Here is a 21560-nt window from a genome sequence, read left to right on the forward strand (position 1 = left end):
CAGGCCGTAATAAAATTGAGATCCTCATTACAGAATTTTTATAACTAATAAAACTGTTTTTAGAGAAGGAAGATTTTTTTTTTTCTTTGGCAATTATGCAAAAACTTGAAAACTAAAAATGGAAAGAAAAGATTTTCCATTTACAAATAAAATAATTTTTATTTATAGTTAATATTAATTTTCATTTTATATATTCGCATTTACGTTATTATTATTATTCAGTTATTAAAAGTGAACTAGTTTTAAAAAACAGACAATATTTTTAAAAGTAATGATATTCTTTTAGAAAAAAAATTCTTTAAAACCAGACAAATTTATTTACTAATATATTTTGACTAGATACCTTGAACAATCAAAATAAAAATGACAGTGTATCTTGAATTATAATGATTTAGGAAACCTCGAAACCAACCAGGCGTTATGCGAACAAAATAAAATAAAATAAAAAATGAACGACAATATTCTTGCAAAACAAAAGAAACAGAAAAGAAAAACCCGAATCACTTAAAGAAACCAGAAATAAAATACTAATAAATAAAATACGCTTTTCGCTTGTTCTCCGACGAACGACCTTGCCAGAATGCACTTAAGTAAAAAATAAAAAGAATAAAAGGCTATTACGGCGAAAGGTCGAACTATTCCTTGCGACACCTAGGTAAGCAGGTTTTGATGATCGCAATTCAGCTCACTATCAACATTAGCAACTCGCCCTCATGCTCCATTATAATTTCATCACAAAACCGGATAATTATGAATAAGCAGACGATAACTGAAGTTATATTTTCACTATTCCATTTTTTGAAGATAAATCGTTTTAAAAAATGGATTGCGTTTATTGACTTATTAAAATGCGCATTTCATTTTTTTAAATATGTTATTTTAATATTGCAACTTTATACTAATTGTATACAGTCAATTTTATAGTTTGTAGGATTACTTTATGCTACATTAAAATTTTTTAGCTAATTATGAATCCCCAGAAAATAACCTTTGTTCAATCAGAAGTATGAATATATTTTTTATGCTAATTGGGTATAATATAGCCTACGTCACAGGTTGTGTTGTTCCTACTAAATTTAACCCATGAACGGCATTTTCTGCGAGCCTAACTTCAAGCCACAAATAAACAAACGAAGTGTTCGATCGTTTAAATAGCTGCTCGCCAGATTTTATTGCATTATAAAGAAAAGTTATTGAAACTAAATACAACTAAATAAACAACAACAACTAAAACAAATAACAACAACTACTAATAACAATAACTAAATAAACAACAACTAAATTCCATTCGTTTAGCATTGCGTCATATGTTGTTCCTACTAAATCGAAGTAGTTGTGTTTTTTTCATATTATACCCAATTGTAATAAAATTTTAAGAAACAATTAAATATGTATATGTAATTAACAATATTCTTATGAAAACAAAGCATTTTTATTTTATTATTTTCGAAAAATTTCGATTAAATTAGGAGACTAATATTTGATAAGGTGATATTTCCGATAATGCAACTATCAAAATCACTTTTTTAATATTCGATTTTACTTATGTGGCGAGAACTTTCCCGTCGGCAATCCAGGGGAATTGCTGGTCTAGGTAAAAGTGCATTTTTTTTAAATAAAAGTAATTAAAGTATAGCTATAAAATAAAATAAAACTAGAACCCAAAAACATTGCAAAAGAGTTTTTGAACTTTAAAAAATTTGAGCAGGCAGTAAACAAATTTAAATGTGCAATGAATAAATCTGTAGTGGTTTGCCGTGAGATAGCTACGAGTTATATCCATCAATTCGAGTTGGCTCTGGCTCTTTTATTTCCTTTCTTTTTTTCTTTTCTTTTTTTATTATTTTCTTTTAATGCAAATTTTTTTTTAAATAATTTTTTAATTTCTCCCGCTTTGCTTTCTCGGATATGTATATAACTTTACCAATTATTCTAGTACAGATGCCGATACTGAAATCTTCTTCAAAAACAATTTTCATACATACTCCCATTCTAAATTATAATTTCCCGAACTTAGCTGCTTACGGAAAACAATTAAATGTTTTAATTCATTTATATTTACAAAAATTATTTTTAAATCGGAAAAATCTCAACGATAAAAAAAAAAGAAAAAAATTTACTCAGAAAAGATTAAATTTGTAACAAAGACAAACGATATAGAACGAAAAAGCAAAAGAACCCGTAATGAAATGAAAAAGGTGCATGAAGGGAGAAAAATGAAGTTCCGTTATTCAGTGGCGCCGTCTGGTGTCAGGTAGCTGACCCGACAGAGACCGAAAGTCAGTGACCTTGAAATGCAAGGTCTTGCTATCTTGCCTTCAGGCGATTGACTCTCTTTGATCTTATTGCATCAAAACACGAAGATTTTGTGTTGAGCCATTTATTTCTCTTCTTTTCCATAGAGTTCGGTTCATTAGCTTATGAAATGGAATAAAATAGAATAGAATAATGGTATTCGTTTCGTTATATTCCTTGCCCGCGCAACTCTAAGAAAGTTGAGTGTACTTTTATTGTCAACATAAGGAATCTCAACTTGATTCTTTTACCTAAAATCAAACTCTTTACTTTTTAATAAAAAATGTTTTCGATTCCAAAGCTTGCTGAATGATTTAAGACCTACATGGGGTCAATGTTTGTTTGGGTATGCTAATGTGTTTTTCAAGGGGGGGGGGAGTGTAAATATGAGTTTAAATTCCATGCAAGATATTTTATCTTTATTTAAATAGTTGAAATAATCTATCTTGTTTTCCGTCGCTGTTGTTGAGTTAATGAAGATTGCTGCCAAATTACTTCAGAAAACTATAAATTGATAAGTGTTATTAGACGCAATTATATTTTCATAATTTTTTTAATATTTTTATTACAACCTGAAATTTAAAAATGTATGAGTTTTTTTTAATAATAATTTTAATGATGTAATAAACACAGAGGCGCCGTGGCTAAGCGGATAAAAGTGCTTACCTCCTAACGAGGTGACCCAGGTTTGAAGGATTGCAGGTTCGAATCTCCTTTTCGTCGAACTAACCATGGTTTCCATGGTTTTTCTCGCAAATGTAACGCAAATGCAAGTTAGTTCCATCAGAAATCCTTCCACGAAGGCTTGTTTATTCCAATCCTAGGTCTAGAGATTAACTTGTCTTTTGGGCTAGGTTCAAAATTACTAGGCTACGAAAGGGAGCATTGATAGTTGGGAAAATGGGTCAGTTGTTCTAAAATAGCAGTACCAGAATATAACATAAAATAAAATTATGCCATCAAAAAAAAATTATGGTTCAATTTAAAACGGTTAAATTTGCACTTAAATAAATAATTAAACATGAACATGTGGTCAGCTGTGTCCAATAAAAACTCATAGCAGTGTATGATATTTGTACTAAAAATTAAAATTTTCCCGTTGAGTTCGCACTAGCAATTATATACTTTCGATCGCACCTTAAAGTTCCATATAAATAAACAAATTTTAAACTTTTGTCATTGAAACTAGTTAAATGTGATTATTTAACTAGTTTTAATGACATTATAAGTGACATTTTATTATAATACTGATAGATATCCGATTTTTGATCTTTATTGCTATTGGAATTTCGAATGCTTGATACTTGATTGAGATTCATCGAATTAATTTTTCTTTCTTTTGGAATTGAGGGGGAGAACCTAAAGCAGTTGCGAATCTAAGCAGATGGCACTTAAAAACCTCCCAACCTCCCTTTTTAATTTTTTTTTTTTTTTTTTTTTTTTTTTTTGTAAGAGCAAAAGCTGATATCGTGGCGTGGGGGTAAGGTCATGCAACCCTTTCATTCGAATGCTATCATTCCACTTTTATAGATCTAGAAATGGGGGAAGTCAGTTTTATATAAGAGTAGGGGGTTCTCCTCTCCCTTCGAACTTATTTTAATTTTTAAATGTAGCTGCCTTTAAAATTTGCAAGGTGAAAAATATGATTCATTCGGGGAGAAAAAAAGCCGCACTTATTTAGAAAAAGAACATTTTTATTTTATAATTCTGTCGCAAACCATCCGCATAGTATTTCAGTGCATGAAAATCCCATATATCACAGTGGCTACCAACTGGCAGCCCGCGGGTCGCATCCGGCCTGCGAAGCCTTTTTTGTGGCCCGCGAACTAAAATATATAAGTGGTCGTTTTTTTGCGGACAATTTTCGTAAAAAATCTATATGGGTTTAAAATACTTTTCTTTCGTTTAAAAAAACCTAATTTTTTCGTCTCTGTGAAATTTAACATACCAACGGTGCAAAAACATTTATTTCTCAGGTTTTGCACCCAAGAAAATATTTATTCAAATACAAAAATAATCGTGTATGTTGCTCTTTTTTATTTCGTTTTTTTTTTTTTTTTTTGTATTTTGTGAATATAATTCAGCATGTGCGTATCAGAAATTCTCTCGAAGAAATTCTCTCATTTAACTTTTTGAAACCACTCATCTTGGACGAAATTATTAACATTTGTAAATTTTAAAACGCATAAAAGAGGGAATGAATATCATGTTTTATTTAAATTCCTTGAATTGAGTATCGCCTGAGCTGAAAAGAAATAAAAATTTATTTCAGATGCTCGAGATTTTTTTTTCTTTTTTTTTTTTTTTTTTCTTTTTTTTTTGCTATAATTCATAATAAGTCGGAAAAAAATTTTAATTTATCGCAGAATTAAATTTAAAAGAAAAAAAAATCTTGTCACTAAGTTTCTGATTAAGAGAAGATTCAGAATGATACGTAACAAGCATTATTTGTAATGCTTGTTATTTTGCTTTTCAATCTTAAAAAAACTTTGATAAAAATCTGGCAGTAATATTTAATGTTCCTTCAAACATAAAAGATTCCTATGTAAAATTTTTATGAAGTTGCGGCCCGCCATCTGACTGGTGTTTTTAATTGCGGCTCCTGGCCACATGTAAGTTGGAAACCCCTGTTATATCATAAGTTATTCAGGGTGATTTGTTTTATTATTTCTGCCTGACTGTAAAGAGATAGAGATTAAATATAGTACCGATTTATTTCGAAATTTTTATAAACCTATACATCGTTGGCAAATGACATCATTTTGCGATGTGCTACGATGCTTTACTATTTTAACTAATTTAGATTATTTTTTACATTAATTACGATGTTTTTATTGATCTAAATGATAGGATCAACAACAATCATAGCATTGTATTTTGTATTCGATAATTACAGTTTCTGAATTATTCTCGTGAGATTATTCGATTTTCATCGTTGTAGATAATGATCGCAATAATTGTTGATAAACATCATATAAAGGATACCTACCGTGAAAAATACTAGTCGTGAAATATACATCGTTAATATCGCTAGCATGATGCTTAAATAAGCTCGATCTCTCACCTCTAGCTCTATTAAATATTATTTCTCTATTAAATATCGAATACTACATTACTCTCTCTCCACATTAAACTATTCGATTTTCCATCGTTGTCGATAATAAAAGCAACAGTACGTTGTCGATAAATATCATAAATTAATTGATATTTCACGATTTGTATTACTCAGCTCTGTTATGTATTGTTTCTCTATTAAATATCTAATCGCGATATTATAGTATTAAATTTTTTATCGTTGTCGATCACAACAGTACCGTTGTCAATATATATACCTGTCGTAAAAAATGCATAAAAGATTCCTATTGCAAAATTTTGATAAAGTTGCGGCCCGCCATTTGACAAGGTGTTTTGATATAAATATATCCCGGAAATATCTTAAAATATCGTTATTATGAAGCTTAAATAAGTTCGATATTGCACGATATATATCGCCCAGCACTAATAAATATAGTATAGCACTGTTAGCATTGTTTTTTCTTTTTTCTTTTTTTAATTTATGTGCCATTCTCTTGCAGTCCCAGTTCATTCTTAATTCATGCAATGTAAAAATAGTTCTCTTAAACGAAGGAGAAAAAACATAAATTATCGGTCATACGTCGCATTTTTTTGTCTTTTGATTATTTATATATTTGCTTGTTTGTTTTTGTTAAATGCATAAATGTTTGTCTTAGATTAGAGAATCTCGAACCATGTGTGGCTCTGTGAAGAAATTATTCCCCTCTCAAATATTCTTTTGAATGAAAAGAACTATAGCACATGTGTATTGAAGCTTTGATTTTTTTTTTCCATTTCTGTAACAGAAGTTTTTTTTTCAAATTTAATTACTTCTAGGGGGTCGTTCAAATATTACGTAAGCATGTTTTGAAAAATTTTGGACTCCCCTAAAAATAAGCATAATACATACTATGTTTATATAAAAAAGCCGCAACAACCCGTTTTTAGATTTAACTTTGATTATCTCTGTAGTAATCATATTTTTGGATTAAAGTTAAATAATAAGCGAAAAGTTGCATAAAACAAAATCGAAGTTTTATGAAATTTTGAAATACCTTGAGCAATTGATCCCCCGAAATTAACCATTTTTCTTCTCAAATTTGAAAATTTTCCAGATTTTTTTGTAACATTTCTTTTAGTCATTTTAAAACAATTTGAAAACAAGTTTTTTTAAGGTGTTGCGTAAGCATAGCTCATGCCCCTGTTCCCATTGTCAGCAAAATTAAGCATAAATCCTTCACTCTTTAAAATGTTTAAGTAATATTTGAACAGTTTCTACCACCTCTATTCTTTTCTATATCAATAACATTAAGTGACACATTAACAATGTTATTGTGTTATCGAAATTCTTACTTATAGGGTGAATTCCTATTATTCTACGCATATACTATTTCTCTTACACGGCGACAAAGAAAGTCCTCATATCTTTTTCGCGTTGGCAACAAAGACTTGTAATACATAAAACGTGTGAGCTGTCATAAGCGTGAAAGCGTAAACGTTCAAATTTCTGAATGGAAATTCTTTTCTCGTGTGGTCAAACTGAGTTATAAGTTGGGAAGAGTTGAAAAGCGTTCATGTCAACAAACAAAGTGTTCTGTATTATGTTTTAATTATACTTATGCAGGTTCAATAAATAATAGTTTTATTCATTGAAAAATGAGTATTATTCGTGCTGTTTCGCGTTTTGACTGCAATAAAAAAAGCGTGCTCGAAGAGCGACGAAAACACTTATGAATGACGTAACATTGAAAGAATACGTAGGAGACGTGCCGATACATGTTGCTTTTTAAAAGTTTAATTATTTTTTATTTCTGAAATTTTTTCCATAGCATATAATTTATTTCAATTTCAAATCTTTTATCCCTGCAACTTATTATTGATAAAAAAAAATAATTCTAATTTTTTAAAGTGAATTAATTATTTAAATAAATAATGATTATAATTTTTTTTTTTTAAAATCGCCAATTCGGCGACATTTTTCCACCTAGATGAAAATTATTAAAATCACTGCTTTATTCTCAGTTTTTGCAAAGTTTTATGAGCCCAGGTAATGCAGCATTGGAGTAAGTTTTTAAATATTAAAATAATTAACACACAAACGCTTATCATTTTCACAAAACTATGGCTTTTTTTTTTCCATATTGACGTTTTGCGCCATTTTTAAAATAAGCGTAGACAGCACTGGTTTTAGATAAGCTAAACTTGACCTAACAATGACGAGCAACAGTTGTACAGCGGTTATAAAAATAGCATAATATTCGCAAAAAAGCATCATTTCATATTACGGCGGAGCCTTCGAGCCTTAATAAAAAACAGGGGGATTTTACTTGGGTACTAGTATTTTCATTTATACGTCTTTCCATTTATATGTCCTCTGAAAGACGGTTAAACGATGCGATGCTTTTCTGTATTGTTATTGCGATTCGGATGATTTTTTTTCCTCTCAAAAACCTACGCATTTTTTTTCTTTTGTTAGATATGTGGGTGTTTTACAAGTTCAATCGCTGATTACGATGATATGGGTGTATGTTGTGTGAAACATTAACCCCAAACTACTACTTTTATGCTCAATAACTGTGTCAATAGCTTGAAACTCTATTTTCATTTGTTTTACTAGTTGTAACGCTTCATTAGAATCGCGAACTCAATAACCTTAACGTACAAGTGTTGAAGATGGAAGAAAAAAAAAAGCTAAAATATTTTTGTGATTATTTTGTATTATTATAATTGAGTGAAGGTAAAAAATCTGTTTCTTGTTTTTCAGGCCGTTTTTCATAATCTGGAAAACAAAATTCTCTATCTTTCATTCACTATTTTTTAATCAATCATACATTTTCTTTGCATGCAATTAGGGGAAGGATACATATGTAAAAAAAATGTATAGCGTCGAAAACTTACAATTTTTAATGTTAATAGCCAACATTATTTTAGCTATTTAAATATAAATTTAGCTATTGGAATATAACCTCATAAGTATGAAACATCAAATGGCAGAAAGAAAATTTAAAAAAAAAAAATAAATAAATAAATTCATTTTTTATTTGACATAGTTTCGATGAATTATATATTATAATTAATAAAAGAAATATATAATTAAATAATATATATATATAATAATAATAATAATAAAAATAATATAATATATTATAAAATAAATATATAATTAAATAAAATGATATATAATACTCAGAAGGAATATCAATATATTTTTTCCAAAACAAACATATAAAAAAATTAGGAGAGTTAAAAAAAAAAGTCAAGCCTGTTGAAATATTGATTTCTTTCTGCGTTGAAAAAAAATATTAATTCGATGAGTTAAAAAAAATTTTGCCTGTGTACAAATATCGATATTTTTCTGGCTTCAAAAAATAAAGTTAATTAAGTGAGTAAAAAAAAAAGGTTTGAGCTTGTTTGAATATTTTTTTTTCTGCATCGAAATAATAAAACTAATTAGATAAATTCAAATAAATTTGCAAGCGTTCAAATATCGTATTTTCCAGCATCGAATGATAAAAATTTAACCGATTACTTAAATACTAACTTGAAAATGTTCAAAAATCAATTTTTTTACAGCATCGAAAAATAAACTTAATCAGATAAATTAAAAAAGTTCATAAGGAAATTTTTAAACAAAAAATATACATTATTTATTTTTAATGTTGTAATTTCTTTCTTATGTTCAATAGTGCCTAAGAATTTATGACTTTTTGCATTTTAGTCGAAGCATATGAAAAGTATGATTTAAAAGATGAAATTTCACAAAAACTAAGGAGAAAAAAAAATTTATTGAATTAAAAAATTAAGTTGAAAAAAAAATGAATAAGGAACACAAAAATATATTTTTTCTTTAAACGTTAAACTTTGTACCTACCAGGTTTCGAACCTGGGACCTTCCGCGTGTTAGGCGGATGTGATAACCACTACACCATAGGTACTACAATGAAGCTTATTTAAACAAAAATTTTCTAATGTAGTTATAAAATTTGTTCAATTAAATGTATTTATAAAATGCATTTATAGTAATAAAAAATTGATCTTAATAAGCTGTTTGTCATTTTTCGTTTCATAGTTTTTGAATTGCTACAACGTACGAGAAATTATTTTTCATAATTTTATATTCTAAAATAAATAAGAAAAATGTACTAGAAATCAGTTGAATTGCTTACTAGTAGTAACCAATCTATAAAAAGAGCTTAGTTTACTTAAAAATTATCATAATTTTTTTAAGCAGTTTATTTTGAAAAACTCGCCATATTTGTATAAAAATTACTTAGACATGCATAAAAATAATAAATATGAAAAATATTTTATGTTCCATAATTATTAAAAACTTTTCAGTTTAAATACAATTATTATTAAAACAAACTATTACACTTATTTGTTAATAATTATCAAAATTATACATTTTATAAGTCATTAGAATTATATCAGCAGAAAACATTACGATATTCTACAATTTATTGAGATTTTATCTCAAAATTTACGAACAGAAAATTTAGGAAAGTAATTTTTATTTTATTGTTCTTCTTATGTTTTTATTTAAATCAACAACAGTAATAAAAAAAATCGTTGGGAAAATTATAAGGGAGAAGGATCTAGTGCAAGGGTTTCCAACTTACATGAGGCCGGGGGCCACAATTAAAGACTCCACTCAAATGGCGGGCCGCAACTTTATCAAATATTTTTAAGGGACTTGCAGCGGCTGCTCAACACCTCCTAGAAGTCTGAAGGCCTCAGCACGGATCAATTTAGTAGTCCGATGTGACGAAGTTAACTGCGCAGTTGATGAAAAATAAGAAAGATGTCATTACGTTCGGGGTACTAAGCTGCGCAGTGGTTGAAAATACGAAATATGTCATTACGTTTGGACTACTAAAGGATATTTATGGTAACCCGTGCAGAGGCCTACTCTTTTCTAGGAGGTGTTGGGCTGCTGCGTTTGAGCCGATTTCAAGCTAAACGCCGAAATGTGGCAAACTTACGTCGCCAGTTGGCGATAAGGACAATCACGATTGCAGACCTAACTGCACCTGTTTTTCTTCTCAGTTCGGTCTGTGACGACGCCTGTGTATATTACTGGGACAACCTGTCCGCCACGATGTTTAATCTGGAATTAACTAACTTGTAACCTTAATTGTTATCCTTTTATTAAATTTATTATTATTTAATTATGGCTGGCATTCTGTTAATTGTTTCTATTCTTCAATCAACTTAATTATTCATTATATGTTTTTATTTTAGGAGTCGCGTTAACTTCCACGTGTCTCCTCACTGGTGACCCGGCTTTGAATCTATGCAATCTTTCTAAATTTATGCGAAGACCAGCTTAAATTTTTAATAACTTTTGCTCCTTTAGAACTAAATTTAAAATTTAGCGTTATTTTTTGAAAATTTTTTTTTATTTACAAACTTGTGATTGCAAGGAGATATGGATGGATGGACACATGGATATTTTAAGGGTATGTTATCGAATTTCTGCTGTCTTTTTGTGATTGGTCATTTCAAAATTACTGTTGCTTTAATATGTTTAAATTAATGTATTAATTTAACTTACTGCTAGTATCTCTGATTTAAACTTACTGTTAGTATTGATCTACGGCATGTACGGAGTCTGTTATCTTAGTGCATTATCTTCCGAAATGTTTGAAAATCACTTTCATTAGCAATAATTATTTGAATCTTTTACCATTTTTAGTAAATGTATTTGCATTATTTTCGAGTTTAATTTGATCTTTGCGCTTATCACTGCATCATACAAATTGTTTAATTTTATTTGCTGCACTAACACTTTAAAATAATGCCGAATGTGGTGGAGCAGGTTAATGATGCAGATAATGCTGCACGTTCTTCAAATGCATCTCAGGTCTCCCATCTTTCAGTAAAAATTCCCCCGTTATGGAAATCAAAAATTAAACTATGGTTTATTCAGGTAGAGAGTAATTTTGAGCTAGCTAAAATCACTAATGATTTAACGAAATATAATTACCTCGTTTCATCAATAGATCCTGAAACTTTATCCTCAGTGTCCGATATTTTATTTGCGCCACCTGCTGCGGATAGATACAACACTTTGAAAGACCGGTTAATAGCCGAATTCTCTGCTTCGGAAAACGAACAAATTCGCCAATTAATTTCTGAATTGCATCTTGGAGACGTTAAGCCGTCCCATTTATTGAGAAAAATGCGCGAATTAGGGGGTAAAAGCGTCAACGATGATTTTTTGAAAACTTTATGGTTTCAGAGACTGCCTCAAGAAATTCAAACAATCTTATCAATTAGCTCTGAATCTTTGGACAATTTAGCCAAAATGGCAGACAAAATTTCAGAAGTCCGTACGACTCCGACAGAAACTGGCGTGTTTGCTATTGGGCAACACACTACGGAAAGCTCACAGCGCAATCCTCCGTCTGAAATAAGCGTTTTACGAAACGAGATAGCTTCGTTGAGTGCAGAAGTTAAGAGATTATCTCGCGAGCGTAGTAGAGATCAGTCTCGATCACGATATAACAAATCTCCCCACCGACATCAAACTCCTTCAAGATCGCGAAGCGACCCAAAATTTTGCTTTTACCATAACAGATTTGGCGCTCGTGCAAAACATTGTAGAGAGCCTTGTGCTTATAATCAAACTAAAAACCCGGAAAACTAGATTCGGCTATCGAAAAACAAGTGTCTGCGACTGCAATCCCGATAGCCAAAAACTCATGTCGCCTTTATGTTTACGACAAGCGTTCTCATTTAAAATTTTTAGTTGATTCAGGATCCGATGTATCTTGTATCCCCGCGCCTAAGGTATCTAAAAAATTAAGACCTGAGCCTTTGGAATTATACGCTGCAAATAACACGAAAATTAAAACTTTTGGCTCAAAATTAATCAATGTTGATCTGGGTATTCGACGAAATTTTAAATGGCATTTTTTAATTGCAACTATTCCAACACCCATTATAGGTGCTGATTTTTTGGAAAATTTTGGCCTCTTAGTTGATTTAAAACGTCGAAAACTTATTGACAGTGTAACTAAGTTAGAAATACAGGGTATGTTTGCCCAACCTAAACCTATTAGTTCAATTAAACTCATCTCCGGAGAATCGGAGTATCATAAAATGTTAAAAGAATTCCCAGATTTAACTAAATTGTCATTAAAACTAAAAGATTCTAACCATAGTACCGTACATTATATAGAAACCACCGGACCGCCCGTTCACTGTAAGCCTAGGCGATTAAACCCTAGATTATACGAATCCGTTAAAAAAGAATTCCAATTCATGATGGAGCAGGGAATTTGTCGACCATCCAAGTCACCGTGGTCTTCTCCGCTCCACGTGGTTCCGAAAAGTTCCGGTAGTATTCGTGTTGTAGGAGATTATCGCAGATTAAATGCGTGTACAACTCCGGATCGTTACCCAATCCCGCACATACAGGACTTTTCAAACTCTCTCTATGGTGCGAAAATTTTCTCAAAACTCGATATTGTGAGAGCATATTTTCATATACCAGTGCACCCGGAACATGTACAGAAAACCGCGGTATGTACACCATTTGGCCTTTTTGAGTTTCCCTATCTGAACTTCGGTCTTTGTGGAGCAGCTCAAACGTTCCAAAGATTTATGAATGAAATTCTTGGTGATTTTTCCTTTTGCTACGTTTATCTCGACGATATTTTAATTTTTAGTGAAACTGAAGAAAAGCATAGAAAACACGTACGTTTGGTTTTTGATCGTTTGAACAAGTATGGATTAACTATACAAACTTCCAAATGTGTTTTCGGTGTACCTGAAATTTCATTTTTAGGACACCTTATTTCTCAAGATGGTACAAAACCATTACCCGACAAAATCAAACCAATTTTAAATTATCCCCAACCTCAAACCGTTAATGAACTTCAAAGATTTCTAGGAATTTTAAATTTTTTCCGTAGATTTTTACCGAATATAGCACAAAACCAAATACATTTAACGGCGTATTTAAAAGGAGCCAAAAAGAAAGACAAAACGAAACTTGAATGGACAGATCAAGCTAATAATGATTTTAAACAGTGTAAGGAATTAATTGCAAACGCTGTGCTGTTGTCGCACCCTAAACCGAATGCCAAATTAATTTTACACGTGGATGCGTCGGATTTCGCAATAGGAGGGGCTTTAGCGCAAATAGTTAACAATGATGCACAACCACTTGCTTTTTTCTCTCGAAAACTTTCCGCAACTGAAAAAATTTATAGCGCATACGATAGAGAATTATTGGCAGCTTATGCGGCAATCAAACATTTCAGACATATGCTTGAAGCGCGAGAATTTTCTCTTTTCACAGATCATAAGCCTCTAACTTTTGCATTCAGAAAGCGCTCTGATAATTGCTCTCCGCGACAAGCGAGACAATTAGATTACATATCTCAGTTTACGACCGATATTCATCATATAAAAGGATCAGATAATGTTTTGGCAGACGCACTATCGAGAATCGAAGCAATATCTATGCCCAACACAATCGACTATAACGAAATTGCACAGGCACAAACAACCGACGAGGAACTAAATGATTTATTGACAAATTCCGACATCTTAAAATTTAAAGCAATAACCTTGCCTGATTGTAGTAAATCAATTTATTGTGATTTATCAACTGGCACAGCTCGGCCATACATTCCTGAAATATTTCGTAAAAAAGTTTTTACTACTTTACATAATTTATCCCATCCTGGGATTCGCGCTTCCTCAAAATTGATGCGATCTAGATTTGTTTGGCCATCCATACGTAAAGATTGTGCAGAATGGGCTAGACAATGTGTCCCATGCCAAAGATCAAAAGTAACTCGCCACACAAAATCTGCAGTAAGTGATTTTTTAGACCAGTCACAAAGATTCGAGCATGTACACCTGGATCTTGTGGGTCCTCTTCCACCATCCAACGGGAATTACTATTGTTTAACTATGATCGACAGATTTACTCGGTGGCCAGAGGCTGTCCCTATTCCTGACATAACTGCACACACAGTTGCAAAGACCTTTTTTACTCATTGGATTTCCAGGTTTGGCTGTCCTGTCCGTGTTACTACTGACCAAGGCAGGCAGTTCGAAAGTTCACTTTTCGTGGCCCTGTCACAACTCCTAGGCATCAAACGCATCAGGACTTCTCCGTATCATCCTCAGGGAAATGGCTTGATCGAGGAGTTTCATCGTCCACTAAAGGCAGCCCTGAAGGCCTATAATACCGAGCAGTGGTCTTCAGCTCTACCTACATTGCTACTAGGTTTCCGTGCAGTCTTTAAAGAGGATCTAGGAGCCACAACTGCCGAATTGGTCTATGGAAGACCTCTCAGACTACCAGGCGAACTCTTCGTTCCTTCACCGACCAGTGCTTCCCAAAATCAACTTATCCTGGACTTGCAATCCCACTTCGAAAATGTGAGACCAGCCCCGATGTCTCGTCATGGACACAGAACAATATTTGTTCATCCCCATTTAAAGGACTGCTCACATGTATTTGTCAGACACGACGCTGTTAGAAAGCCACTCCAAGCTCCGTACGATGGTCCGTATAGAGTTCTGCAAAGAAGTGACAAACTTTTCGACATCGAACTTAAGGGGAAAAAGTATACCATTTCCATAGACAGGCTTAAACCAGCTTTCCTGCCCAAAGAGACTAATCAACATACTTATCCTTCTCCAGTCGAGTCGATTGAATCAACCGTTCCTGCAAAAAACTCAGAGACAGTGAAACCGATTGATCCAGCCAATACAACTCGTACCGGTAGAACAATTCGTAGACCTCAACGGTATGTCCATTTTTAACCGTTACACTGCGGAGGGAGTATGCAGCGGCTGCTGCGTTTGAGCCGATTTCAAGCTAAACGCCGAAATGTGGCAAACTTACGTCGCCAGTTGGCGATAAGGACAATCACGATTGCAGACCTAACTGCACCTGTTTTTCTTCTCAGTTCGGTCTGTGACGACGCCTGTGTATATTACTGGGACAACCTGTCCGCCACGATGTTTAATCTGGAATTAACTAACTTGTAACCTTAATTGTTATCCTTTTATTAAATTTATTATTATTTAATTATGGCTGGCATTCTGTTAATTGTTTCTATTCTTCAATCAACTTAATTATTCATTATATGTTTTTATTTTAGGAGTCGCGTTAACTTCCACGTGTCTCCTCAGACTCTTTTATGTTAGAAGGAGCATTAAATATTACTGTCAGATTTCTATCAAGTTGTACAAAACAAAAGCATTGAATTACAAATTGAAATAAGAACTAGATTTTTAAAAATATTTAATTGCATATTAAAAAATTTGGCTACAATAACTTTAATGTGCACCTATGTATTAAACAATTAATGTGCAACAGATATCATATCGTAAAGATATAAAACTTTCGAAAGGTTGGTATTAAAATTTACATAGTAGCATACAAAATGTTCAATGAGAGAATTGAGGTTAGTCTGCTGTGCTTACATTCGAAAGGAAAATTAATAAAATAAGGATTATATTTTGCTTTTAAATATAAATTTTTTTTTTTTAATACTGAAAAGCAAAATAACAAGCATTACAAATAATTTCGTTACGTATCATTTAGAATCTTCTCTTAATTAGAAACTCAGTGACAAGATTTTTTTCTTCTTTTAAATTTAATTCTCTGATAAATTAAAAATTTTTTCAGACCTATTAGGATTTAAAGCAGAAAAGAAAAAAACTTCTCGAGCATCTGAAATTAATTTTGTTTTCTTTTCCGCTCACGCCCTATTCGATTCAAAGAATTTTAATAAATATGATATTCATTACCTCCTTTATGCGTTTTAAAATACACAAATGTAAATAATTTCGTCCAAAATGAGTGGTTTCAAAAAGTTAAATCGGAGAATTTCTTCGAGAATGCACATGTTTAATTATATTCACAGAATACAAAAAAACGAAATAAAAAAGAGCAACTACACGATTATTTTTGTATTTGAATAAATATTTTCCTGAATACAAAACCTAAGAAAAAAAATTGTTTTTTTCATCCTTGGTATGTTAAATTTCGCTGAAACGAAGAGATTAGGTTCTTTTAACGAAATAGAAGTATTTTAAACAAATATAGATTTTTTACGAAAATTTGTCCGGGAAAAAAATCACATCTAATATATTTTAATTCGCGGGCCACAAAATAAGGCTTCGAGGGCCGCCAGTTGGAAACCCCTGATCCAGTGTGATCATTTGGAATAATTCTTTTACTTAACAATGAAAATATTCCCCCTAATTTTTGCACAGATAGGCAAAACTCTTTCTGACAGTTCAATTGCAAATTACACAACAAGGTTTTTATGGTGGAATTGAAATTTGCTTAATTTAATTAGTTGGGGGAAAAAAATTTCCAGTTGCATTCATACAAGTACCAAGTACCTGATCTTACCAAATTCACGCATGAGGATTTCTTACTGAAATTAGTTTAGTTCAGAATGCTGCAGATTGTTTTTTCAAAACTATATTTTTATTTTTTGTCTGAATTTACAAGTTTATAAAAAACATATAGGCTTATATTACATACCTATACACTTGACCGGGATAGTCTGGTTGGTTGGGAACTGGACCCATGTCTAAGAGTTCGTGGGTTCGATACTAGGCCGAGCGAAGACTTCCCCTGTAGTAAATGGTGACCGATGCACTTTAAATCTGTCGAATCGCAAAGTCCTCCATGCTCCCATAACAAATCAATACCTCGGGGGGTATTGATCAAGGAGTTTCCTTGTCTTCTGGATTGGTTCAAAATTGCCAGGCTACGGAGTATACATTAGTAGTCGTAAACCCAAAAATTGGGTCGGCTGTTCAACGACGGTTATAAAATTTAAAAAAATACCTATACACTTGTCCGCTTCTTTGATTTTTAAGACAAAAAACATCCGATTTAACATTTCACATCATAAACTGAAATGTTTCTTCCCACCACTCCTTACGTAGCAGAGAAGTTATGCGAGGGAATTTTACTCTTGATTATTATACATGTTATTAAATTTCTTAAAATATAGTTTATGAAGAGAAATCTATTGCAGATTTCAAATCAGTGACGTGAAAATATCTAAGATCAGCCCAAAAATATCACGCAACAGGAAAAAAAAATTCCCCCCTGCTTAAAAGGAGATATTTATTATAAAAATATATTCCCACCCAAATAATTTTGTACAATTTGTTTTCAATTTGTATTATGTTTTTTCTAATGAAATGATCATAGACTTAAACAAACTCTTTGAGACTAGCATAGAAATCAAGGACTAATATAGGTAGGCATAAACAAACTTCATTGATTAATTGATTATTATATTGATTTTACTGATTAATGATTAATTTTATTGACTAAATATGATTTTACTTCATATCTTATATGTAACGATTGATTAAATAATTAATTTTAAGATATGGGAATGGTGTGTGAAACAAACTTTATACGAAATAAAAAATTATTATTAAAAAATATACATTCAAATTAGTTTTTGTGGGTTCAAAACATACATTCAAAATGAAGATTAATTTTAAAAGAAAGATTTGTTCAAAATATGATGCTTAATAAGTTATATTGGCAAATTTATGAAAATTGTCGATACCCCCCCCCCCCTTTTCACCGTAACTACCGATTTTAATATGAAATAAAGAAATTTTTCGAATGCAACTGATTTAATAATAATGCAGAGAATTTGAATTCTGACAACGATTTTCGATGCACAATGTTGAAGCTGTTAAGAATGAACCTATTCTTAATTAGATGCAGTGCATAAATCTAGAATGACTGAAAAGTTCATTTCATAAAAAATATGTAAAAGATTTAGAAAATATCTAAACATACATTTAGAAGAAAAAAAGAATTCTAAAAAAAAATGAATTTCGAATTCAAAACATTTCTTCGTTAAATTTGTTTATTATGTCTGCTTTAACTTGTTCTTCGAACCAAAAATGAGTTAATTTGCGTGCACTAATCGCAAGCTTAAAAATCAAATCACGTGCCCAATTGATTTGAAGTTTTGTCTTCTTTTCAAATTATTAGACTGAAGAAGGCCAACCCGTATCAATTGCTTCTCGTCTGCAGCCCCAAGGACACAATTTAAGTAATTGGGGAATGGCAACGGAGCGATTTTTCATTACTTAAATAATATCTGTGATAACTGTGTGTTGTTAAGATTTAAAATATTACCCTTTGTAATTAAAGACCTGAGCTTTGAGCATTTTAATTGCAAATAAATTAAATAAACTGTTAACTAGCTCTGAGGTAACAAATAACCTTATTAAACGAGGACAATTTGAATAAACTAATCAATAAGTGTGAATAAACTATTATACAATCAATTTTTTTTTCTTTCGATTTGCTTTTTCTTAAATATAGTATGAATTTTTTTTATACAAAAGTAAGTATACTGTGAACAATATCAGAATTTTATTATCGCGTTATATCTTTATAAAATATCGATGGTACGCAGTTAATCTCAATTTTTTCCAACTTAACTGACTTACGTTATATTTTTATTTTTTATATCAGAGAATATTTTCGTTGCCCAACTGTTGATAATAATTTATTTTTTTTCAAAATTGTCTTTCTTTTAATTATGATTTTAAAAAAAATCACTAGAGAAACTAACGTACTCACGATAATATCGTTTTCTATAACAACTTTGCCGATATTGATCGTGATATTGTCGTATTCGATAATTATCATTGTTTATATTGATTACGTAATCGAATATGAAAATGCAATTTAAAATAATGTTACCACGATAACAGTGTTTTACAGTGCAAGTGACAACATTATTTTAAAGTGACTATAGATTACGAGCTTGTTTCTTTTGCTGATTTTATCTGAATTGCTTGTTTTATCGGCATGTAGGTAATTGTGCAAGCTAAAAGGCATATATTTGAAACTCTATGATTTAGCAGTGGAAAAAGAGGAAGAAAAAAAATATGTGTGCAGTGGCAGCCCCGTGCTGCCCACGGTAGCACATGAACATAATAAAAAAATGTATATACACACACACACACACACACACACACACACATATATATATATATATATATATATATATATATATATATATATATATATATATATATATATATATATATATATATATATATATATATATATATATATATATATATATATATATATATATATATATATATATATATATATATATATATATATATATATATATATATATATATATATGTATATATATATATTAAATAAAAAAAATTGGAAATTTGAGTTGCGCATTTAAATTTTTGATGCGTTATATCCACAATGTGGTTTTTTCGATCGCTTTTTTCGTTATTTACCGCTACAAATTTCCAAACTTTTGAAAATCACAATAATTTTAACACTACAAAATTATGATGCAATAATTTCACATTTTAGATATATCATATTTGAAGATTTTTTATTTGAGTCCATTTCAAAAATATTCCAAATGACTTCTCGATCGCCTTTTCGGAGATTATTGTCGGATTTCCACGCGTTTTTTAAAATCCTGTTCTTTTAAATGCGATATTATAACGACTCGCGACTTTAGAATCGTGCAAATAGTAATCACTTTTGACCATTTTATGTCAATTTTATTCAAAATCCAAACTATTATGACAATCGAATTGTGCATTTAAATGTGCGCTTTATTTGTGCCAATTTCATTGCAAATCTAAAAGTTTTTATTTTTTTTATTGCTCATTCGATGCTTTTCTACGGGTTTTCAAAAATCCTGATATTTTTTATCTGGTATTATAACGTATTGCACTTTTCGAATCGGGCAATTTCATCATCAATTTTGATGTCCTTATTTGTGACAAATTTCATCATCAATCCATGATATCATTCAATCGTATTTTTCCCCCATTTATATTCATAAACTATTCACTTCCATTTTCTTTTTTTTTCTTTTTTTTTAAATCTGTAGCGAGCGTTTAATTCCAAACTTCAACCGAAATTGTTTTAAACACCCCATGAACCATGAACTCATGAGTTCACAGGATAGCGCAGGCAGAATAAGACCTTTAATTTATCCCCACCTTTTAATTTCTCTTTCATTTGTATGAAAACTGTCTTTAGTAGAATTATTTCTGTTATTTATTTTTTTGTGCCGCGAGGGGGAAAAAAAAAAAGACTTAAACTTCGAAGCAGACACAAATCTCAATATTTTTAATACAATATTATTACAAAACGCGAAATTCGAATGCAGGTTTTTAAACTGTTTACTTTTTTCTAACTTTTCTTCTAATATTTTGAAGCTTAAAAAACAGTTTTAAAATTTAAAATTCATAAAATCTCTTAAAAATTATTGTAATATAAATATTAATTATATTATAATTATAAATTACATAATTATAAATGTCCATAAGTTAAAATTATACTGAACAGAATCCCAACTGAAAGTTGTATCTTATTTTGAGCCATAACGCGAGTTTTATTTTAAATCATTTTAGACTCCATACAGTTTCTGTAATTAAAATATTTAATTTGCATTTATATTGCTCAATAAAATCTATTATATATAATTCTCTTACGTGGCTCCCAAATTTTGACTGTATTTCTTTTCCGCCTGTGGCAACGTTTGCTTTGCTTTGAATACACCAAAGTATTCTACCTTTTAATGATGTGTTTCTGATCTAATATATATAATTCTCTTACGTGGCTCCCAAATTTTGGCTGAAGTACTTTGTACAACTAAATAAGATTCTTTTCACAACAGTTAAATATTTACTTTATTTTCTAGAGAAAACAGTCGGCAAAGAATTCTGTTAGGTTAAAAAACATTTTACTTAAAAAATAACGAATTCTAAAAGAAATAAAAATAAACAACTTAAAAAATAAAAATGCTGTTGCCAGCCATAGAATTTTTTGAAAGTTAACTTAGCAACATAAATCAAAATGACATAGAAGCGCAACTAGATCAAAATTATGATACCTGAGTGCTTGACGTAACAAATCCTTCGATTCTAAAAGTGTTGTATCGCCAAATGCCCAAATTAACAGTTGTGTTCTTAAAGAAATTCTATAAAAAGTTTTAAATAAACAACCTACTTCTACAACTGATTCTTGAAGAACTTGGCTCATTGATTAAAAATATTGTTTTAATTTTACAGTACTATTTTTACTTCTACTTTCATTATTGCTATGACCCTCTTTCATTACATTTTACAACTTCATGCTAAATTTGAGGACTTTAAGTTATTTTGTGGTTGAATACTGACATTTA

The 21560-nt window shown here is 30.8% G+C and overlaps 1 protein-coding gene and 1 non-coding gene across 2 annotated transcripts; one reads left to right on the forward strand and one right to left on the reverse strand.

Annotated features, from left to right (window-relative positions):
- Positions 1–9211: 9211 nt before the first annotated feature.
- TRNAV-AAC (transfer RNA valine (anticodon AAC)) lies at positions 9212–9284 on the reverse strand. Its single transcript has one exon. It is a non-coding gene; the product is annotated as a tRNA-Val (tRNA).
- A 1862-nt stretch (positions 9285–11146) lies between these two features.
- On the forward strand, positions 11147–12251 carry LOC147805740 (uncharacterized). Its single transcript, XM_087149854.1, has one exon. It carries the CDS (start codon positions 11147–11149, stop codon positions 11996–11998), a length of 852 nt encoding a protein of 283 aa, XP_087005980.1. The 3' UTR covers positions 11999–12251.
- Positions 12252–21560: the final 9309 nt, after the last annotated feature.

This window comes from Parasteatoda tepidariorum, chromosome 8 (assembly GCF_982258835.1).
Source record: "Parasteatoda tepidariorum strain Cologne lab strain chromosome 8, Ptep-v5.0, whole genome shotgun sequence".
Classification (NCBI taxonomy): domain Eukaryota; kingdom Metazoa; phylum Arthropoda; class Arachnida; order Araneae; family Theridiidae; genus Parasteatoda; species Parasteatoda tepidariorum.

Coding starts and splice junctions, on each gene's coding strand:
- LOC147805740 (XM_087149854.1), top strand. CDS start 11,147: ATGCCGAATGTGGTGGAGCAGGTTAATGATGCAGATAATGCTGCACGT.